This window comes from Dromiciops gliroides, chromosome 1 (genome assembly GCF_019393635.1).
Source record: "Dromiciops gliroides isolate mDroGli1 chromosome 1, mDroGli1.pri, whole genome shotgun sequence".
NCBI classification, from domain to species: Eukaryota; Metazoa; Chordata; class Mammalia; order Microbiotheria; family Microbiotheriidae; genus Dromiciops; species Dromiciops gliroides.
The window spans coordinates 80,161,056-80,184,755 of NC_057861.1; the positions used below are offsets into that span (position 1 = coordinate 80,161,056).

Consider the following 23,700-nt stretch of genomic DNA (forward strand, 5'->3'; position numbering starts at 1 on the left):
AAATAAAATTAGTCTGATGCTAATGCAGAAATATGTTTAATGTTATTATATTAACAATAATTATATATATATATATATATATATATATATATATATATATATATATAAACCTATATCAGATTACCTGCTGTCTAGGGGAGGGGGGAGGGAGGGAGAAGAATCTGAAATTGGAAAGCTTGTTTTTTTGTTTTGTTTTTTGGTGAGGCAATTGGGATTAAGTGACTTGCCCAGGGTCACACAGCTGGTAATTGTTAAGTGTCTGAGGCTGGATTTGAACTCAGGTCCTCCTGAATCCAGGGCCGGTGCTCTATCCACTGCACCACCTAGCTGCCCCGGAAAGCTTGTATAAACAAAAGTTGAGAACTATCTTTACATGTAACGGGGAAAAAAATAAATAAAATACTTTATTAAAAAAAAAATAAGTTTGATGATATAGTGGCAGTTTATAGGAGAAGACAGTGAAAAAAGGAAGGCATATTGTACAGACATGGTCTCCTAGGGTTTGGTCAGAAAACTCATCAGGCCCAGGCCAGAGAGGTTAGCCATTGTCTTCTTGAGGATCTCTGAAGGAAGAAACTCTTTCAAGCTCCATCTGTGACCCACTTCAGAGTTTTATCAACCTCATCATCAAAACATTCCTGGTTGATGGGCTGTGGGAAGTCCAAGTGAGAAGGCAAGGGCTAAAAAAAACCCTGGAAGCTTGGTTGGAATAAACACAGTAAAAGTTTATGTTTATATAACACTTCTCGGAGCATTTTTTATATTCACTGTGCAACATAATCCTCACAAAAGCACCATGAGGGAGACAGGACAGGGATTCAATCAAACAAGATAACAAATGTAAAACTCTTTGCAAACCTGAAGGCTCTATATAAATTCTAGTTACTATTAGGATTATTCCTCCCATTTTACAGTTGAAGAAATGGAGTCTGGAGCCTCTAAAAGGTGAAGTAACTAAGTCAAGGTCACACGACTACCTGTAGAAGCTGGCCTCCTTCTACCTACCCTTAGTCAAGTGCTTTCACTGCTATATATTGCTCACTAGGAGCCATAGATACTGGCAACAGTGATCAAAAGGCTATGGAAGATGGACATGCAAGATTCCAATCTCTCTACACCTAGAGACACTTCAACTCACTGACTGGCCTTAAACTTGGAAGACATTCTCCTCAACCCCAAATCCTAAGCTTCCATCCAGACCTAGTTCAAATGTCCTTCACCCTCAAAAGTATTCTCAGCAGGTTTAACACTTTCTTCCCCTACATTCCAATGCCATAGCACATATCACACTTCCCATTATAGGGTCAAGACTGTGTCTAATCCCCTTTGGATAATCCTTAACACAGAACACAGGGCCCAACACACAGCAAATCTATCTAATAAATTAATTCATCACACATTCTGCATTGTGATCCTGACAGGAAACTTGTCTCTGACTCACAGAATCTCAAAGCTGAAATAGACCTGAGAAGACACCTGGTCTAACCAACATCTAAACAGGAATCCCTCTACAACAGGAGTTCTTAACCTTTTCTATGTCATAGATCTCACCCCGTGACCCCAGCAATCTGGTAGAATCTATTGCTGCCTTCTCTGAATGTTTTTAAATGTATAAAGTATATAGCATTACAAAGGAAAACAATCATACTAAAATAAAGATAGATATTTTTTCTCATTCAGGTTTACAGATCCCCTAAAACCTATCCATGGACCCCTGAGGGGGATGTGGATATTTCCTCTACAACATTCCTGACAAGGAACAAGTGAAGAGTTCCAGTGAAAGAGAATCAATTACTTCCTAAAGGAGCCTACTTCACTTCTGGACAAAACTAATTGTTAGCAACTTCTCCATTAAATCAAGCTAAAATTTGCTTTTTACAACATCTGCCTAGTGCTTCCAGTTCTTTCTCCTAGGGTCAAGTAAGGGGGCAGAATCAAGGTGGGGGAAAAGTACAGCCCATCTGCACCAAACCTCCTCTATAAACCTCTAGAAAACCCATCAGATGTAATTCCTGATAGGTAAATCCAAGGGAAAAAAAAATCATGAAGAACAAGTTTAGAATTAAACGGTAGTTTTGTGGTTCTGACCCCAGGAACAGAGCAGGGTCTGCCTGCTGCGGAATAACCAGGGCAGAAATCACAGACCAATGGGGAGCCTGCAATTCAGTCCCCCTGAATCATCAGAGCTTCCCAGGGGGCTGACAGTAGTTGAATCCTATAGTAGTATATGGGAAAGGCTTCTTACAAAAGGTCCTTTCTACCCTTGTTGATATCCCTCGGACGGAACTCCTTATTTCCTTTGATGCTGCTACTCCCCCCGGTGCAGGCCCTCGTCATTTCACACCTGCACTACTGCAATTGCCTTCTAGCTGGTATTTCTTTCACCACCCTGGCCCATCCTGGGCTAAACTGCTGAAGTGCTCCTCTAAAAGAACAAGTCTGACCATGTTACTCCTCTACCCTATTCAGTAAACTCCACTGTCTCCCTATTCTCTCCAGGATCAAATAGAAAATACTGCTTGGTGTTCAACACCCTTTGTAACCTTGTCTCTGTGTCTTCAAGATAAAGCAAGGAGGCCAGTGTCACTGGATATCAGAGTATATGGAAGGGAGGAGGAAGGTGTAAGAAGACCAGAAAGGCAGAGAGGTGCTAGGTTATGAAGGGCTTTAAAAAAAAAGAACAGGGGGCAGCTAGGTGGTGCAGTGGATAAAGCACTGGCCTTGGATTCAGGAGGACCCGAGTTCAAAGCCTGCCTCAGACACTTGACACTTAACTAGCTGTGTGACCCTGGGCAAGTCACTTAACCCTCATTGACCTGCAAAAAAAAAAAATTAAAAAAAAAAGAACAGAATTTTATATTTGATCTTGGAGATAATAGGGAACCAGTGGAAATGATTAAATTGGGCAGGGGTGGGGGTGGGGGTGAGGGTGACACGATCAGACCAGCACTTTAGGAAAATCAATCTGAAAATCAAGTGGAGGACAGCCAACATGGCAGAGGAGTAGGAAGCAGTACAGGCAAACTCCTCTCCGCAAAACTCCTTCAAACAGATCTAGAAAATCAGGTTAAATCCTGACAGAGAAATCCAGAAAAAAAGTCACAATGAGTTATTTGTCCGATACAGGTTGGCATAAGGAGACAGAGAAGTCTTCAGAAACTGGTAATGGGGAGGACAAGGAGCACATCGTTTGTAAAGCACACAAGTGCCTAGGGAGAGGCTGTGCACTAGGATAAGAGGAGGTCTCGGTGTATCAAGAAAGAAGGAAAGTCAGGAGTCAGCAGCAGTATGGCTCAGATCCCTTGAGCAAAGAGCACCTAGTTCCAGCACCTAGCCCAGCCTACAAAGGAAAAAGCAGGCCAGGAATCCCAAACCAAAGGGCAGCCTATAGTTGTGTCACTCTGAACCAATGGAGCTTTCTAGCTGGCTGACAGAACCTGAGTCAGGCAGCCTATTGTGACTTGGTCCCAAACCCAAGTAAGAAATGTACAAAGCTCAGACAAAGAGAGAAACAGCCAGACTCTGTTCTAGATTAAGACCTTTTTGGGAGCACTGAAAGTTTACAGGTTCCTAGTCTTTCCCTGAGGTCCTGGATTAGGATAATGCTCAATACACCAAAAACAGCATCAATAGGACCAGCCCAGATCTTCCCTCCAGAAAGGTGGCAGAGCCCAGCCCCCAAAAGTTCAAAGTCAGGAAGTAGGCCGGAAGAATGAGAAAACAAAAAAAGAATCCTACCATAAAGAGTATGCTACCTATCTAAAGACAAACTTACCATAAAACTGTGGTGACAGGAAAGCTCAAGACACAAATCTACAAGAGAATGACTCCAAAACACCCACAAACAAAGCCTCAAAGGAAAACAGTTTAGACACAAACTCAACCACAATTCTTGCCTCTAGGATCAAATACAAAATGCTCTTCTGTTTGGCAATCAAAACCTTTCATAAACTAGTCCCTTCCTATCTTTCTAGTCTTCTTACACCTTACTCCTGACATATACTCTTCAATCCAGGGAAACAAGATGCTCCATCTCTTGGGTTGGGGCATTTTCTCTGGCCATCTCTCATACCTGGAATGCTCTTCCCCCTCAATTCCACTTACTGACTTCCTTGACAAATTCTAATTGGCCCCCAGCCAAGGGCACAGAAATTAAATTAAGTCCCAACTAAAATTCTATCTTTTACTAGAAGCTTTCTCCAATTCCTCTTCTTTTTTTTTTTTTTGGTGGGACAATGAGGGTCACACAGCCCAGCTCCTCTTACTTCTAGTGCCTTCTCTATGTTTTTCCTGTATATATGGTTCCAAAGGTTTGTCATGCCGGGGTGGGAGTGGGGATAAGCTCCCACTCTCTATAAAATGCTCCAATAGTTGGGGCAGCTAGATGGCACAGTGGATAGAGCACCGGCCCTGGAGTCAGGAGTACCTGAGTTCAAATCCGGCCTCAGACACTTAACACTTACTAGCTGTGTGACCCTGGGCAAGTCACTTAACCCCAATTGCCTCACTAAAAAAAAAAAAAAAATGCTCCAATAGTGTGCATCTCAAATAGCCTCTGATGACCAAAGCCCAACTCCTGGCCTTCTCGTAGCGGAACTGTTTCTACTAACAGGAGAAGGGGCGAATGCGAGTCACTGGCACTTTAAAAACCAGTCGCTTCGTGCAGGTGGGGCTCGTTAGCCTTGGCAGGCAACCCGCCTAGGGGAAGGAAACCCTGATTTTAAACCTCCGCTGCCTTGCGGCTATACCCATATATGGGAAAGGCTTTGGGAGTTAACCCTGAGGAAAAATCAGGAGTCGGAGTCCCTTAGGCAGTTGGATGTTGGACATCACATCCCTCTGGCAACTCCTGTGGCAGCACTGGTGCCAAACTGTATTGGCTCTGCCTCTCCTTTGGATCCACCAGTGTTGCAAGGAGGGAAAACCTGCTGCATGGGCAACAGCTTGTTTTCCATATTGATCTGCCCAGGCCAGCGCCCTGGAGAGGACACTCCAGCTACTCCTCATAGGGTAGATACAACACAGGATGCAGCAGTTACCGGTTATAAGTCACTCGGGAGCTGCAGGTCCTGTATCGGACTGCACAGCCACACTGTTGCCTGTGGCTCTTCAGAGCGCTGATCCATGGTCGTCTGTGACTGGTGGAAGCCTACTATATAGGATGCTTTGTATATATTAGTTTGCATGTTGTCTCCCCCATAAGATTGTAAGCTGTTTGCAGGCAAAAACTGTCTTTTGCCTCTTTTGTAACCCCAACACTGAGCACAGTGCTTGGCACAAGGTAGGTGCTTAATAAATGTTTATTGATTGACTACACGTTTACTATGGGGTTTTCTTTTGTTCTCAGTTGGGGTGTGTGTGAGAAGGTATATTTTTGCTTATTGAAAGGATGTACAGTGCAGGGAAAGACTTGAGAGAGGGAAATCAACCAGCAGGGCCTGAATAAAGGTGGTGGCAGTGTCAGAAGTGAGAACTGAAACATACAAGAGATTATATGAAGGTAGTATCAACAGAACTTGGTGACAGATTGGATATGTAGGAGTATATAATAGTGAGGAATCAAGGATTACATCTAGATTAACAGCTTGGGAGACTGAAAAGATGGTAGTAACTTCCACACTAATAGATAAGTTAGGAAAAGGTGAGGGTTTGGGAATAAAGATAAGGAGTCCCGTTTTGGACATATTAAATTTACAATGTCTACGGGACAATGAGTTCAAGATATCCAATAGGCAGTAGGAATTATGACATTAGAGGTCAGGAGAGAAGTTAGATCTGGATAAACAGATCTAAGAATCATTTTCATAGAGATAATAATTGAATACATGGAAGCTGATGAGATCACTAAGAAAAATAGTACAGAGGGAGAGGAGGGTCCTGGACAGAGCCTTGGGCATGACCTAGAGAGGTAGATCCAACAAAGGAAACTGAGGAGTGGTCAGACATGTAGGAGGGGACCACAGTGTCAGAAAAACTTTGACAGGAGAGAGGATTAGGGAGGGAAAAAATGGTCAACAGTATCAAATGCTACAGAGGTATCAAGAAGGATGAGAATTGAGAAAAGGCTATTAGATTTGACAATTAGAAAATCACTGTTATTATAAAGATCAAGTTATAGAGGAAAAAGCTACCTGTTCAAAACTACAGAGTAGCATTCTAACTAACTATAAGGAACTAGAAACAAGGTAAATATCCAACAGCTTATGAATATTTAGGATGGTATATCAATGTAATTACACAATGAATTCCAGAATTCCAGAATCAGAAGAGATTCTAAAAGGTTACCTACTTCCATCTGAACAAGCCTTTTTTTTTTTTTTAGTGAGGCAATTGGGGTTAAGTGACTTGCCCAGGGTCACACAGCTAGTAAGTGTTAAGTGTCTGAGGCTGGATTTGAACTCAGGTCCTCCTGACTCCAGGGCCCGTGCTCTATCCACTGCGCCACCTAGCTGCCCCTAAAGGGGGGAGGACCTGAGTTCAAATCCAGCCTCAGACACTTAACACTTACTAGCTGTGTGACCCTGGGAAAGTCACTTAACCTCAACTGCCTCACCAAAAAACAAAAAAACAACCCAACAACAACAAAAACCCCCCAAAACAAAAAAAAAACATTGAAGAGAACCCTTGACAAGGGGCCAATTAGAATTTGTCTGAAGACCTCCAGGGAAGTGGAAGTACTACTCTCTAAGGCTGTCATTATACTTCTGGATTTTGGAAGGCCCTAATTATTGAGAATGCAATTTGATCATATGAAGAATATTAGCAAATCTGCAAAGAGATCAAACTATGAAGAACCTGATCAATGTACTTACCTTCAACATAATGCCATGAATTTCTAACTACAAATATATAAAAGTAAAAATACATTAAATACAGAGATAAATAGCCAGAGAATAGGAGAGGATATGTGAAAATTAATAAATAAGTTGTTATAGGCATAATGTACACAGAAATTAAATTTTTAAGCGAAAATACAAGCATTTTGTACCATCTCTTCCAAATGGAAAGTGACCTAAGTATAAAAGGTCACATAAAAACCTGGAGGGAGGGGCAGCTAGGTGGTGCAGTGGATAAAGCACTGGCCTTGGATTCAGGAGGACCTGAGTTCAAATCCAGCCTCAGATACTTGACACTAGCTGCATGACCCTGGGAAAGTCACTTAACCCTCATTGCCCTGCCCAAAACCAAAAAACCAACAAACAAAAAAAAACTTTGGAGGGAAAAGGATGAAAGTACCTTTAGTAACTATAACATAGAATGACAGAGATCACAAAAGAGAAATCAAAAAGTTCTTGCATGATAAAATCAGTGCAGCTAGTATAAGAAAGGAAAATTGGGAATAAATTGTTACATGAAACACTTCCTAAAGATTTGATATATAAACTATAATGGATTAATCCAAATATATGAACAAAAGGCATTCCACAATAGATAGTGGTCAAAATATATGAACAATCAGTTCTCAAAAGAAGAACTACAAACTATTAACAAACATGAAAAATTGTTTCAAATCACTAATAAGAGAAGTGTAAAATTTTTAAATTTTCATCTAATACCCAGAAAATTGGCATGGATGACAAAATATAAAAATAGTTAACTTTTGTGGGATATTAAGCAGTAAAACCAAAGAAAGTACTTAAAAATTATATGTATAGGGGCAGTTAGGTGGTACAGTGGATAGAGCACCAGCTCTGGAGTCAGGAGGACCTGAGTTCAAATCCAGCCTCCGACACTTAACACTTACTAGCTGTGTGACCCTGGGCAAGTCGCTTACACCCAATTGCCTCTCCACCCCCCAAATTATATGTATAACTGCACACCGCCCCCCCTCCTCCATATCCCTTTTGAAGTTGACTAATGAGACAAGGTACTCTTGGTAAAGACCTAATGGAGAAGTATAGTGAAAAGGAAACAGCCCTAAACCAGGATACCTAGTTTGAATCCTGGCTCTGTCATGCAAAGATGCTCCTGTAGAGCTGTGACCTTGGGGAAGCCACTCAACTTCTCTGGGCCTAAGTTTCCTCAACTGTATAAAAAAAAAGAAAAGGGGGTGGGGGGTAAATTAGTTGATTGCTAAGTTTCCATCCAGTTCTAACAATCTAGGAATCTTATCTAAAATTTATATCTCTCCCAGTGCTGAGCACAGTATTCTACACAGTAGGCACTGAAGCATCTGGAATGGAAGTAAATGCATGCAGAGTCTAATGAAAGGATGACTTCTTGGCTCATATATGTTATACTCAGAGAATCAAAAAATGTCAATGCTGCAAAGTGCATTAAAATGAACTAGCCCAAACTCTCTCTTTTTGGACTGAGGAGAATATTGATACCAAGAGAGGTGGGCAAATATGTGTGCGTACATACACAGAGTTAAAGCTGGAATCAGAATGTCTTGATTTCTAGTCCAGGCTTCTTTTCAGTACCCCACCAGGGAAGGAGGGATATAAAAACCCAGATCCTCTTCTTGGCTCTGCCAAGGAATTTGCTTCTAACACACCCCAGCATTCCACTGGCTTTTTTCACAATGGCATTTCAGGGCTGACTCTTACTAAGCTTGTGGTCAACAGTGTACCAAGATTATCTACTTCTCCTGTACCTACCCAGCCCATTCTCATCCTGGATTTGGTTTGCTGATACCAAACTCCATAAATCTACCATTTTGTCCCTGTACTTGCTTAATTTCATCAAGGTAGGCAGGATGGCAAGGGGCAAATGAGGAGGGCCCTGAATGAATGAAAAAGCATTTATTAAAAGATTACAATGTGCCGAGCACTAGCTAATTTTTTAACTGAAAGGGAGAAAAAAACCTAACATGCTTAAAAGTGTTAGTTAAGTAAATGTCGGAAGGAGAGTAAAGGGAATACCATGTTGATGATCATGGAGGTGGAGCTGTGCCTTGTGGCGATGAGGTCCAGAAGTTATCCCAGGTGATGAAAAACTGATGGGGGATGGAACAGGAGGTGACTCCTGTTCTCCCCCCAGGTCTGCCATCTTCGTAAAGAAGCCTTCTTGAAGATGTAACACAATTGAGACCTGGGAAAAATGAAAATTATGGCAGGATGAGGATGGCATTATGAAAAGCTAAAACATCAGGGTCCAGAAACACACCCAAGAAGGAAAAGGTAGACTAAGGACTCTATTTTTTTGGCCAGACCTGTGATTTGTATTGCTTTAGGGAAGCCTGATGGGAATCAGAGAAGTTAAGTCAATTTTCCAGGCTAAAAGAGCCAATATGAGTCAAAGGTAGTCCACAAAAATCATCTTCCTGACACTGTAGTCAGTTCTTCACTTATCAATCATTCATACTACTACTAATTGACATTTATATAATATTTTTCATTCAATACAACAACCCTGTGAGGAAGGTACAACAGGTATTATTTATCTGCACTTTATAGATGATATTAAGTCACTACTCTATTTTCACACAGCTAGCAAGTTGCACTGTGGGGGCATCTGAAACAATGCTGTTTTCATTTCTCTAGGGCAACAGATATGAATGGTGAGAGGAAGGTCCAGTTTAAATATAATTTCCTTAATGAAGCCTTCCCTGATTATCTCTTCACTCTCCACCCAAAGCTGGTAACACTCTTCTCCTTCTCCTCTATATTGGCATAGCATTTGGTTTATACCTGTCTTATGTACTAGTCAGCTAAGTGGTGAAGTGGATAGAGCTCTGGGCCTGGAGTCAGGAAGACCTGAGTTCAAATCTGACCTCAGATACTTCCTAGCTTTGTGACCCCAGACCAAGTCACTTAGCCCTGTTTGCCTCAGTTTCTTCTTATATAAAATGAGATGGAGAAGGAAATGGCAAACCACTCCAGTTTCTTTGCCAAGAAAACCCAAATGAGGTCACGAAGAGTTGGACCCAACTGAACAACAATGCACCTTTTTTGGATGGTCTGGTTGTGGAAACTTCCTTCAGTAACACACTTGCAGATCACTAAGTTTTATACCTTGTAAAAACTTTTGTGGGACACTGATTTTGGCCCATGGCCACACAGCTAAACTGTGTCAGAGGCAGGGCTGGAATCCAGATTTCCAGATTCCAAGGATGATCCCTCTAGTCACTGCTACAAACTGTCTCTTAAGCACTCCTATAATTCTACTGTAATTGTTAGTGTGCCATTTTCCATTCTAAACTTCACAAGGGCAAAAAGTATTTTATCTAAATCTTCTATCTTCCTCAGTCTCTAGCATAGTGCCTTTCACATAGTAGATACTTAATGTTGTCAAAGTTGAAAGTGTCAATATATTACTAAATGCTCCAGTCTGAGTATCAGGCTTTCAAGTATTAGAATCATACAATGGCAGACCATCTGATTTAATTCATTTTACATATAAAGAAACTGATACAGAACATCTGCTTAAAGTAGTTGATTGCTACATACACTGAACCTCAAAAAAGAAACAAAAATGCTCCAGTCATATCAGAAAAACATTCAGTGGTTCGGCAAGTGGCATAAGATAAGTAAAAATATTGTATTAAATTTCGGTGCAGTTTTTTTCTTACACACACACACAGAGGCCTTTTTCTGGATTAATGGGTCTGGCAGACGGATCCTTCAAGGCACGGCCAACTTAGAATAGCATTTCAGCCTTGGCTTCAGCACTGGAAAAAAAGCCCTGGCCCCGGCGTCAGGAGCCCTGGGATTGGCATCCCGGCTCTCACACGAGCTGTCAGCAAGTCCTTTCTGTTCTCTGAACCTCAGTTCCCTCCTTTACAAGAGGTATAAGACCCGCCACCGCTGTGCCTCCTTTCACGGGGGTGGTGGCAGGGGAAGCTACTGTGGCCCCTGGGACCCGGGGCTTGGCCGGACTGGGGTAGGGGACGAATACGCGGCGGGTGGGGACCGGGAGGGCGGCTGCCCGGGCGGCTCCGACCGCTCCCACCCTCCGGCACGCAGTCGGGGTCCGGCCGGGGAGAGGAGCAGGAGGAGGGCAGGGGGCGCGCGTGGGGGTGGGGCTCAGCGGATCTCAGCCCGCGCGCCCGGCTATCCCTCAACCCCCACCCCAAGGAGGGAAGGACGGGACAGGCGAGGCGGGGCCGCCCTTTCCTCCCCGGCCACGGCCCCACGGCGACCCCTCCACCCGACCCCGATCCAAGAGCCCTGGGACCCCGGGCCAGCGCCGGGCCGGGGAAGCCCGCGCGCCGAACACACCTACCCAGCCCCCGCGTCCGGGTCCCCGCCGCTCACCTGCCGGACTCTGAGCCACTGCCCCGGACAGGAAGTGTCCCCCTCTCCCGAGCCCCGCCCCCGGGCCCGTGGACGCCCCGCCCCTAAGACGCTTCCTCTAGGACGCTCTAGGAAGCCCGGACGACTCCGCGCCTCGCGCCTCGGTGGATCGGGTTAGGTGGGGCTGACACCCAGGCGGAGAATGGATGTCTGCCGGGAGAGAGGAGGAGAGGAAAGGGGGAATGGAGAAGAGAGGAAGGAAAGGAGAGGGGAGAGTGGACAGGGGGAAAGGGGAGGAGAAGGGAGAGGAGAGCAGGGGGAAAGAAGGGATGGGGAGAGGAGAGGGGGAACGGAGGAGAGATGAAGGAGAGGGGAGGAGAGAGGAGAAGAGAGAAGAGAGGAAAGAGAGGAGAGAGAGGGAGAGGGGAGAGGACAAGAGGGGGAGAGGAGGAAGGGAGAACAGAAGGGAGGAGAGAAAGGGAGGGGAGGAGAGAGAAGGGAGAGAGGAAGAGAAGAGAAGGGATAGGGAGAAGAGAGGGGGAATGGAGAAGAGAGGAAGGAAAGGAGAGAGAAGGGGAGGAGAAGGGAGAGGAGAGGAGGAAGGGGGGAACAGAAGGGAGGAGGAAAGAGGAGGAGAGAGAGAAGGGAGAGAGGAAGAGAAGAGAAGGGATGAGGAGAGGGGAGCAGAGGAAGGAGAGGGAAAAAGGAGAGGAGGAGGGGGAGGGAAAGGAAAGAAGGGGAGGAGAGAGGAAAAAGGGAAGAAGAGAAAGGAGAGGAGAAAAGAGAATGTAGGAGAGGAGTGAAAGAGGGAAGTGAAGGAGGGGAGGGAGAAGTAAGGAAGAGAAAGGGGAGAGTAGAGAAGGTTGAGGGAAGGGAAGAAGGAGGGGAAAGGAGAGGAGAAAGGAGTAGGGGAGGGAAGGGATTAAGGTGGAAGGAAGAGAGAAGGGAAGAATAGGGGGAAGGCTGAGGTCAGTTAGGAGGACAGTGGGGAGGATGGAGAGGAAGGAAAGCCAGAAGAGGAGAAGAGATGGAAAGGGGAAGGAGGAGAAAGACAGGAAGAATACTGGGAGGATGAAGGGGATGGAAGAGGGAAAGTGGGGAGGGAAGTGGAAAGGTGGGAAGGGCTGATGCAGAAGAAAGATGGGAGAGGGTGGAAAGCACAGAAAGGAAAGAAAGGAGAGAGGAGAGGGAAGGGGGAAAGGAGGAGGGAGAGCTGAAAGGAAGATGAGAAGATGGAAAAGGGAGAAGAAAGAAGGGAAGGAAGGGAGAGGAGGTGGGAAGAAGATTGCATGAAGGAGAAGGGAAGGTAGGGAGGAGAGGAGGTAGAGACAGCTGAGAGGAGAGGTGGGGAATACTGAGACAGAAGGAAAGAAAAGAAGGGAGAGGAGAGAGGAAGGAAAGGAAATTGAGATGGGGAGGAGAAAAGGGGAGATCTGAGAGGGAGATAAAAAGGGAGATGAAAAAGAAAAAAAGGGAAAGAGAACAGAAGTAAGGAGACAAAGAAAGGTGTCCTGAACCAGCTCATGCTGGATTGTGAGTGAACATTTACACCTTGGGAATCAGCAAATGCTACAAATCAGGGATTGATGCATTGTTTTGTCAATCTCTAGACTTAAGTAAGTAATGGAGAAAATATTAATAATGCAGATTAATCTTATCCTTCCTCTCTTCTCCCCATCCCTTCTCTTCCTCTCCTCCCCTCCCCTTCTCTCCTGCCTTCTGTTCCCCCTTCCTCCTCTCCCCCTCCTGTCCTCTCCCCTCTCCCTCTCTCTCCTCCCTTCTCCTCCTCTCTCCTCCCCTCTCCTTTCCTTCATCTCTTCTCCATTCTCCCTCTCAAATGTACAATGTACATTTTCCCCTAGAGAGCCAGTTGTTAAGTATTTACCAGAACAACCCTGGCAGAGGGAAGCGTGAAAGAAAAAGTGGGAGATTAAGCAGAGATGGGAGGAGAGGGGAAAGAAAAGAGAAGAGAGAGAAAAAAGGGGGGAGGCAAGGTGAGATGGAGGAAGAAGAGGAAGTAGGAGAGGTGAGGAGACAGTGGAGGAGGAAAAGGGGGAAGAAAAAGTCATAAGGGAGGAAGAAAGAGGGAAGGTAAAAAAAAGGAGGGGAGTAAAAAGGGAGGGTGGGAAGGAAAGGGAGCCTTTAGAGGTGAGTTGAAACAAAGGAGAAAGCAAGGGAAGAGAAAAAAGGAGAGAGAAGAGTGGAAGGAAGAAGTAGAGAGAAAAATTAATGGGAGAAAAGAAGAGAGGAGCAGAGAGAGATGAGTACTAAGAACAATAATTTCAAGAGTTAAAAAAACCTTTGAGGGGCAGCTAGGTAGTGCAATGGATAGAGCACCGGCCCTGGAGTCAGGAGGACCTGAGTTCGAATCCGGCCTCAGACACTTAACACTTACTAGCTGTGTGACCCTGGGCAAGTCACTTAACCCAAATTGCCTCACTAAAAAAAACAAAACCAAAAAAAAAAACCTTTGAGACTATCTAGTCCAGAAGTTCTTAACCTTTTTTGTGTTTTATATTCCTCTATTGAAACCCACGGCCCTCTTCTCAGAATAATGTTTCTGGTTTGGGGTTTTTTTTTTGGTTTTTTTGGCGAGGCAATTGGGATTAAGTGACTTGCCCAGGGTCACACAGCTAGTAAATGTCAAGTGTCTGCAACTTGATTTGAACTCAGGTCCTCCTGACTTCAGGGCTGGTGCTCCATCCACTGCACCACCTAGCTGCCCCAGAATAATGTTTCTAAATGCCTACGTGGTGAGGCCCATGTGTTTCAAAGGGCTGTCTCCTGAATGTAGCATGGTGGGGTGAGGTGGGGTGGCTCAAAAGGAGGAAGAAATCTTTTAGCCTCTTCTTCCCCTACACTTCTCCAAGGGAGACTTTAATTTCTGCCAGGCAGGGAAGCAGGAAGTTGGGACCAGAGGCCATCCTGCTCTCCTCAGAGAGAGCAGGCATGGGGTTAGAATTATATCTCTCTGCTCTCTTAAATATTGTTAGTCTAGGGGATGTGATCAGGTTCAGTCTAACTTTTGATGACTTGTTTCATTATTGGGGTTAAGAAGAACCCTTTATATCCAAGGTCCTTTATATCTGGGGCTCAACTCCCTTTTCCCCAAATACCAGTTTCACACTGAATACACAGTGAATAGTAAAGAAACCCATTTATCCAACTCATAGCAAAACAGAAATCAAAGGAAGAATGCATAGGAGAATATATGCCAGACAGTACAGAGTGAAGGAGCTTTCCCATTGAGAGTGAGATAACTCAGCTGAACCAAGAGAGACGGTTCCAGATCTCACCCAAGGCAAATTCCCCATTTCCAGTGTAGCGAACTGGGGATAGGGATGTGATAGAGACTGCCAGCTCCTCTTGTGTCTTCCCAGAGTCTTTTCCTTCAGCAAACTGAAGTGGGGTTGGCCTCTTCCATCTCTCCTCTCAAAGCTGGAAGCCAGAAGCACCTGAATCGACTACAAGGCCTGAATCAACTTGAAGCTTTAAGAGTCTTGACAAAGACTAAAGAGAGAGATGTCTCAACTTCACCAATTCTACTTCTCCCCTTACAGAGGCCCAGGACACTGATCTCCACTAATAAGGAGATTATCCCATACTAATGGGCAATGGGCTTTGCGATTGGGATTACACATAAAATGGATAGGATTACAAAGGAAAGCAATTATATTGAAATAAAGATGTAGTTTTTTCTTCCTATCCAAGTTCACAGATTCCTTGAAATCTATGCACAGATCCAGGTTAAGAACCCCTTACTAGTCCAACTAGTGTTTTATCCAGAATTCTCCAAAGCAATCTTCCAGTCTTGAAGATGGCCAGTGAGAGGAAATCCAAGGTAGAACATCCTACTTTTGGACAGTTCTAATCAATTTTTTGATGTGACTGCCTTTCAAATACTTGAAGAGGGTTTCATGTTCCCTCTGAATCTTCCCATGGTCAAGTTACAGATGTATCATGTTAAGCTTGGGTCTATAAGGATATAGGGCAGGCCCTGTTACAGAAAATTTTATTTAGATTTATATGATGTCAAATGTATGACTCATTATAGTGAGGTATCATCAAAACTAGGGAGGAGCTTCACATCTTTCACCTATGTATATCAATATTCCACTTTTTTTCTGTGGATTTAGTTTACTTATGACAACGTGTCTTCAAGCTGTCAGGTCTAGATTCCCAGGTCCTAGATTCCCAGGATGTAACCACATTATTGTCAAACTCCTTGTGGATGGGAAATATACCTCCCCTACTAACCACTCTAATCCCAGCCAATGAGTGTTCTATTTACAGCAACATCACTCACAATAAGAACACTTTTCAATTTTAAGCATTACCACTTAAGACAAAAGAGATAATATGAATGAATGAAGCATTTTTTCTGGTTAATTTTTATTTTATTTTCCTCAATTACATGTAAACAAATTTTTTTTAACATTCTTTTTTTGGTGAGGCAATTGAGGTTAAGTGACTTGCCCAGGGTCTCACAGCTAGTAAATTGTCAAGTGTCTGAGGCCAGATTTGAACTCAGGTCCTCCTGACTCCAGGGCTGGTGCTCTATCCACTTTGCCACCTAGCTGCCCCTCAACATTCATTTTTTTAAAATTTTGAGTTCTGAATTTTCTTTCTCTCCTTCACCTTCTCCCTCCTTGAGAAGGCAAGCAGTTTCATATGGATTACATATGTGCAACCACACAAAACATTTCCATGTTAGCCATGTTGTAAAAGAAAACATGAAAAAGCCTCCCAAGAATGATAAAGTAAGAAAAAGAGGAAAGTTTCAATCTCCATTCAGATTCCATCAGTTCTTTATCTGGAGGTAGATAGCATTTTCATCATTAGCCCTTTGGAATTGTCTAGGACTATTGTATTGCTGAAAATAGATGTCATTCACAGTTGATCGTTGTACAATAGTGCTGTTTCTGTGTACAATGTTCTCCTGGTTCTGCTCATTCCACTTTGCATCCCACTCATCATTTATTTTGGCACAATAGTATTCCATCATAATCATATATAATACTATGTCCATAGCCCTGGGAATACAAATTGAAAAGATGGTCTTCACTCTCAAGGGGCTCATTCTAATGGGAGAGACAAGATGTATGTAAATTTTCTGCTGCAAGTAATTTAGAAAAGTCCTATTATCCTTAGGGTACAATGGCAAAAGAGATGGTAATGTCTCTTTTAATGTTATTCTGCTAATCATAACAATTTCCAACATTGAGTCATTTTGAGTGTCAAAAATTTTGGCGAAAAGAGCTTCTTTTCTTTTTAAATTTCTTTTTAAAAATTATTTTTTGTGGGGGCAGGGCAAAGAGGCTTAAGTGACTTGCCTAGGGTCATATAGCTAGTAAGTGTCAAGTGTCTGAGACAGGATTTGAACTCAGGACCACCCTGAATCCAGGGCCGGTGCCTTATCCACTGCACCATCTAGCTGCCCCCAGAGCTTTCTTTTCTGAGTCTTCAATAGATATGGCTGCAGCAGCCCCTGCAGGAGCAGTTCCCAGGCTACATCTTCAGAGGATTTATTTCCCAAGGTGAGGGCTGCTGGCACTAAGTATTGTTATTCCAGAGGTCTTTGGGTTCAGGTCTGGAGCTGTCTCAATCAGATCTGGGGAAAGATGATGGTTGAGGTGATGGTTTAACTTTGTTGGCACATGCTGCCTCCTGTCTTTCCTTTAGGATACCTTGCTGCTTCAGCTAGGCTGGCTAGTCTATATAGAGATACTAATATATTTCATCAAGTAAGTCATAAAAATACATCACAATACACATATAAACGAGGATCACACTTTCCTACTAATAATGCACTTCACTGTGGTGAAGACTGGGCACACATTTACAGGAATATGTCAGGGAAGCATATGAGGGAGGAAAAATCATGTGCTTAGGGTAACGGACCTCTGGAATGCAGGCTTCAATGTTATTGATCAATGATATTGTCACCACCCAAAAATTGCTTTTCTGCTCAATGCTTGACTACTTTTTAGTTATGGAAATCATTTCTTTTCTCCTTATATATGGCATTTACAAGCTCTTTTTTTTTTAATGTATGAGGTATTTTATTTTTTCCATTACATGTAAAGATAGTTCTCAACTTTTGTTTATACATGCTTTACAATTTCAGATTTTTCTTCCTCCCCCCTCCCCTAGACAGCAGGTAATCTGATATAGGTTATATCTATATATCTCTATACATATATATATATACACACACATATATATACACATAATAACATTAATCCTATTTCTGCATTAATCCTGTTACAAGAGAAAGAATCAGAGCAGTGATGCAAAACCTCAAAATGGAAAGAAAAAAAAAACCAACAGCACCCAAAACAAAAGAAATAATATGGTTCAATCAGCATCTATACTCCACAGTTCTTTCTTTCTTTTTTTTTTCTTGGATTTGGAGATCCTCTTCTATCATGAGTTCCCTGGAACTCTTCTGTACCATTGCATTGGTGAGAAGAATATAGTCCATCACAGTAGGTCAACACTCAATGTTGATGATACTGTGTACAATGTTCTTCTGGTTCTGCTCATCTCTCTCATCATCAGCTCACGCAAGACCCTCCAGGTTTCTCTGAACTCTTCCTGCTCATCATTTCTTACAGCACAATAGTATTCCATTGTATTCATATACCACAACTTGTCCAGCCATTCCCCAATTGATGGGCACCCCCTCAACTTCCAATTCCTTGCTACCACATAAAGAGCAGCTATAAATATTTTTGTACATGTGGGTCCCTTTCCCCCTTCCATGATTTCTTTGGGCAAAAGACCTAAAAGTGGGATCGCTGGGTCAAAGGGTATGCACAGCTTTATTGCCCTTTGGGCATAATTCCAAATTGCTCTCCAGAATGGTTGGATCAGCTCACAGCTCCACCAACAATGCATTAGTGTTCCAATTTTCTCACAGCCTCTCCAACATTTATTATCTTCCTTTTTTGTCATTTTAGCCAATCTGATAGGTGTCAGGTGGTACCTCAGAGTTGTTTTAATTTGCATCTCTCTAATCATTAGAGATTTAGAGCATTTTTTCATATGGGAATAGATAGCTTTGGTTTCTTCATCAGAAAACTGCCTGTTTACAAGCTCTTTCATTGCCCTTAAAAGGGTGTTTGGTAAGCATTGGATCTTTTTTTTTTTTTAAGAGAGGCAATTGGGGTTAAGTGACTTGCCCAGGGTCACACAGCTAGTAAGTGTTAAGTGTCTGAGGCCGGATTTGAACTCAGGTACTCCTGACTCCAGGGCCAGTGCTCTATCCACTGCGCCACCTAGCTGCCCCGGTAAGCACTGGATCTTAATAGGAATTTTCTTTAAGCTAGAGAACTGCAAAGCTCATCAAATTGGCTATCTCTGAGCTTACTTACACAGACTATTGTTATTGTTATTTAGTCATGTCCAACTCTATGTGACCCCATGGACTTTGTCCATGGGATTTTCTAGGCAAAGATACTGGGGTGGTTTGCCATTTCCCTTTCCAGTGTGTCCCCATTGTACAAATGAGGGACTGAGGCAAATAGGGGTTAAGGGTTACACAATAAGTGTCTGAGGCTGGATTTGAACTCAGATATTCCTGATCCCAAAAGGGTCACAACTGAAAAACAGCTCAATGATTTCCAGACTCCAGGTTTGGTGCTCTATCCACTTCACTATCTAGCTGCTACACAGACCACACCAAGCCATTCATACTCTCACCTGTATATTGCTTTGGTGCAATCAGATTGGAGCTCACATGCTGGCCCTTGAGGGGCCCCTGAAGACTGGATGAGCTACAGGCCAGGATTTCATTTTTTCAAGGGCAGGCTAGGACTATTCAGAGGTTGGGCTAGCCCTGAAGCAGGTGCAGGTTTGGGGAGACCCTGACGATGACAAGGGAGCATCAGTTCCCCTTCTCAATAGCTACCTCTGAGTCCCTCTCTACCCACAGGTTATTGGGGGCATGAATGAGGACCAGATAAGATCCTTAGCTTTCTGGCTGCCTTAGACTTCTTCCAGCCTTCATGGGGGGGGCACTGGGGAGAAGCTAAGGAGCCTTGACCTACCCTGAACCTGAGCCAGATTTTTTCACAATCTGTTCCTTGTTTTCCTGTTGTCCCCTACCCTTTGAATCTTCCAAGAACTGGATGGAATGGGAAGGAAAAGGTATGTCGTTCCCCACCCCCACCCCCGTCCTGACACTAATTCAGCCAGTATTGAGGGTCCCTAGACACCCATAGCCAGAGAGCCCATCAACCCAACCAGTTCGAGGGTTTTCAGCCAAATGAATATTTAAAGTTAAAACAAAACAAAACACACCAGAATGGAGTTCACAGGGACACAACTCATGAGGTTGTGAGCTCACCAGAATTCCAAAGCAGTTGCAAAGCCTGTGTACTTTTTCTTATCAAGAGGTGGCAGCTGGGGCAGCTAGGTGGCACAGTGGATAAAGCACTGGCCCTGGATTCAGGAGGACCTGAGTTCAAATCCAGCCTCAGACCCTTGACACTTACTAGCTGTGTGACCCTGGGCAAATCACTTAACCCCAATTGCCCTGAAAAAAAAAAAAAAAAAAGGTGGCTGCTGAGAGCAAACCCTTATGGAAGCGTCACCTCTCTCCAACTCTGGGTGGTGATGCAGGACAATAGCTGTCATTGGAGCTCTGGGCTAATGAAGTCAATTCTCTCTCCGACCAATCAGGAATCACTCAGCTGAAGCCAAGTGTCAGCTGAGGACTTTTAAATGCCTCTGTTCCAACAGATCAGTTTTTCAGCATCCCCTGTTGGGTCTTCAATTATTCTCAGTTTCTTATGTCAGGTTATTCTCTCAGAGTCCTATTCCCAGTCCCTGTATCCATCAATGGCTTAACTAAGAGAGCCTCCAGCCCCTCAGAGATTCACCTTTCATATGTCTCAATTCCCCAGATTTCCCTTATCAAATGCAATAGTCCTTAAAAAATAATACCATAGTCTCCAAATGTCTGTATTATTGTTCGGATTTTTATTTTGTTTTGTTTTTGTTTTTGTAGGCAATGGGGGTTAAGTGACTTGCCCAGGGTCACACAGCTAGTAAGTGTCAAGTGTCTGAAGCCTGATTTGAACTCAGGTACTCCTGAGTCCAGGGCCGGTGCCTTAACCACTGCGCCATCTAGCTGCCACTTATTGTTCGTTTTTTAATTTTACCAGTTACATGCAAATTAGCTAAGGTACTCATCACCCTTGGAAGCTCTGATGCCTTTAACACAGTTGATCAACTATTTAGTGCTTTTGAAACTATTTCTCTAGTTTTTGATAAATAAAAGATCTATCTTTAACTCTTTATAACCTTAAACTATTCCCATATAAGCAAGGCATCATTCTGTATTCTTCAGAAAGGAATTTTAGTCTTTATATTTTATATCATAGATAATTTTCTACCCCAAACTGTTCAGAGCATGTCTGAAAGCTGTTTCTTTATGAACAACTGTTAGCAGTGTATTATTAAAACAAAGTGCTTTTTCTGCTCCTATTAGGTAACACAATGTTCATCTATAATGCTAGCAATATCTTACATCCTTTGACAATTAATATAAATCACTTCCTTTTCACAAAAACAATTTTTCAGCTCTCTTTATTACTGAACTGTTCCACAGGAAAATGGTTTTAAAGGGACATAATGTATATAGTGTAGACAGTGTACATGGATAGATATGATCTGAAATGCTACATTTCAAAAATTGGAATACTAATGCATTGTTGGTGGAGTTGTGAACTGATCCAACCACTCTGGAGAGCAATTTGGAACTATGCCCAAAGGGCTTGGGACTGTGCATACCCTTTGACCCAGTAATACCACTACTAGGTCTGTATCTCAAAGAAATCATAGAAAAGGGAAAAGGACCCAGATGTACAAAAATATTTGTAGCAGCTCTCTTTTTGGTGGCAAAGAATCGGAAATCAAGGAAATGCCCATCAACTGGGGAATGGCTAAACAAATTGGGGTATATAAATGTAATGGAATACTATTGTGCTATAAGAAATGATGAGCAGTTTGGTGTCGCCATCTGGTCCCTGGGCCCCTGTGCTTGCCTTGGTGCGGCCGCTGGGCTCAGTCTCGAGCGTGGCAGCGGCGTGGTGGCGGAGGGCAGCCATGGCGATTCCTGTCCCTGCACACATGCAGGTTTCTGGGTTATCCCTACAGTTGAGCCGCCAGTATAGTGACATGCCCCCTCTGACACTGGAGAGCATTAAGGACCGTGTCTTCTATGTCTTGAAACTATATGATAAGATTGATCCAGAAAAGCTTTCAGTATCTTCCCACTTCATGAAAGACCTGGGCTTGGATAGTTTGGATCAAGTAGAAATTATAATGACCATGGAAGATGAATTTGGGTTTGAAATTCCTGACATAGATGCTGAAAAGTTAATGTGTCCACAAGAGATTGTAGATTACATTGCAGATAAGAAAGATGTGTACCAATAAAGTTTTTTTTTTAATTAAAAAAAAAGAAATGATGAGCAAGCAGAATTCAGAAAAACCTAGAAAGACTTAAGTGGACTGATGCTGAGTGAAGTGAGCAGAACCAAGAGAACATTGTACACAGTAACAGCAACATTGTGTGATGATCAACTGTGATAGACTTGGCTCTTCTCAGGAATGCAATGATCCAAGACAATTCCAAAGAACTCATGTTAGAAAATGTTCTCCACATCCAGAAAAAAGAACTGTGGATTCTGAATGCAGATTGCACCATACTGTTTCTACTTTTTGGCTGTTTTCTTTTTCTTTTTTGAGGTTTTCCCCTTGTGTTCTAATTCTTCTTTCACAATATGACTAATGCAGAAATATGTTTAATGTTATTATACATATATAACCTATATCAAATTGCTTTCTGTTTTGGGGAGGGGGGAGGTAAGGGAGGGAGGGAGAAAAATTTGGAACTAAAAATCTTATGAAAACAAATGTTGAAAACTATCTTTACATGTAACTGGAAAATAATAAAATACTTTTATAATAAAAAAGAGAATTGCTCCATTTCATTTTTCCAAGGAAGACTTTGATTTCTATAATTTTGGAGAGCAGAAGGACAATCATAACTGACAATCACTCTTTTGCTGTTCTATTTTCAAGAGTTTTGGTCAAGAATTACACATAAGTCTCTCTAATTACACATTCTCTATACATTACACATTAGATAGTTGCAGTTAGAGGTATGGTGCTCTTTTAGAGTTCAGGATGAAAGTCACTTTTCATGGTTGCTAAGAGTGGGAAGTAGTCCCAGCCCAGGTCAGGAGGGTAACAGCTTAATCTCAGCCATTTTAGCTCCCTCTCACTGACACTTATTACACAAAAACAATCATAGATGTTGAGCAAACCATAAAATAGTAATCAGGAAAGTCTTCCAAATTCTTTAGATGACAGATAACAAGAATAAAGGGGCTCTGAAACTCATGAGTGAGGAGAAATCTCAGATCAACCGAGAATGATCTCACTGAAAAACTCTGCTCTTATCAGACTCTAAGGGTGCAGGTATTAGAATATGATGGAATATTGGATTTCCCCACATGCCTGTGGCTCCAGGGACTCGCATTAGCTATTTAAAGTCTGTAATTTGCTTCTTTATCTTGTCCTCTCTCCTCAACTTGTCTCTTACTGTTGTTTCTGTCTCTCTCTCCCCCCTCCTTCAGCCAATTAGGAGTCATATCTTCCTACAGAGCATATTGCCCTGTACAGACTGTACTTCAAGGGACTACCCAAGCCCGCCTATACATTAACATGCTGAGTCTTAACATCTTCATCTGTAAAATGAGGAAAGTAATACCTGAAGTGTCTACTTTGGGTTGTAGTGAGGCTTAAATGAACTAAGGCATGTAAGCGTTGTAAATCTTAGAACATTATATGATTGTCTCATTGTTATTATTTTCTCCTCCAGACTAAACATATTAAGTTCCTTCAATTCATCCTTATGACATGAGAAAGAGGGAGGAGAAAAAAGGAAGAATGGAAGAAGAGAAAGGAAGGAGAGAGAGGGTTGAACATCTACAGATAATAAGATTCTCAAGAGTTGGAAGGGATCTCTGAAGCCTTCTGTTTGATACAGATTGTTTAACTATTGTTTGATCCAAAATTCCATAAAGCAATTTTCTCATCTTTAAGATCTCCAGTGAGGAGAAACCCAAGGTAGCTCATTCCACTTTTGGACAGTTCTATTTATTCCACTTTTTTTAGGTTACAGCTTTTTACATATTTTGAGACAGCTTCATGTCCCCTCTAAACCTTCCCATGTGCAAGTTATACAACCATTCCATCAAATGGGGAAAATATGTATAGAGCCTATTTCATGGGTTGTTTGGATGCTCAAATAAACTTATTAAGTGATTTGCAGATCTTAAAGCACCATATGAATCTATCTTATAATTATTCTTTTCTCCAGGCTGAATATCCCAAATTCCTTCACATGATCCTCATGTGGCATGAGCTGAAAGCCCTCCATCATCCTAGTTGCCTTCCTTTGAACACTCTCTAGTTTATCAATATGCTTCCTAAAATGTGGCCCCAG

At 42.7% G+C, this 23,700-nt stretch overlaps 2 protein-coding genes across 2 annotated transcripts in view; one reads left to right on the forward strand and one right to left on the reverse strand.

The window, feature by feature from the left end:
• Window positions 1–11,234, reverse strand: part of GLI4 (GLI family zinc finger 4) — a 31,017-nt gene extending 19,783 nt beyond the window's left edge. The window contains exons 1-2 of the mRNA XM_043978346.1: window positions 11,167–11,234; window positions 8,865–9,033 (exon numbers count right to left, since the gene is read on the reverse strand). Of these exons, the coding sequence (XP_043834281.1) occupies window positions 8,865–8,991 (127 nt within the window). The 5' untranslated portion in view covers window positions 8,992–9,033; window positions 11,167–11,234. The remainder of the gene's footprint in view (window positions 1–8,864; window positions 9,034–11,166) is intronic.
• A 9,948-nt stretch (window positions 11,235–21,182) lies between these two features.
• Window positions 21,183–21,623, forward strand: LOC122745823 (acyl carrier protein, mitochondrial-like). Its single transcript, XM_043991274.1, has one exon. The coding sequence runs from the start codon at window positions 21,183–21,185 to the stop codon at window positions 21,621–21,623; it is 441 nt and encodes a 146-aa protein (XP_043847209.1).
• Window positions 21,624–23,700: the final 2,077 nt, after the last annotated feature.

Excerpts from the sequence above, each read along its gene's own strand:
- LOC122745823 (XM_043991274.1), top strand. The coding sequence starts at position 21,183 with ATGAGCAGTTTGGTGTCGCCATCTGGTCCCTGGGCCCCTGTGCTTGCC.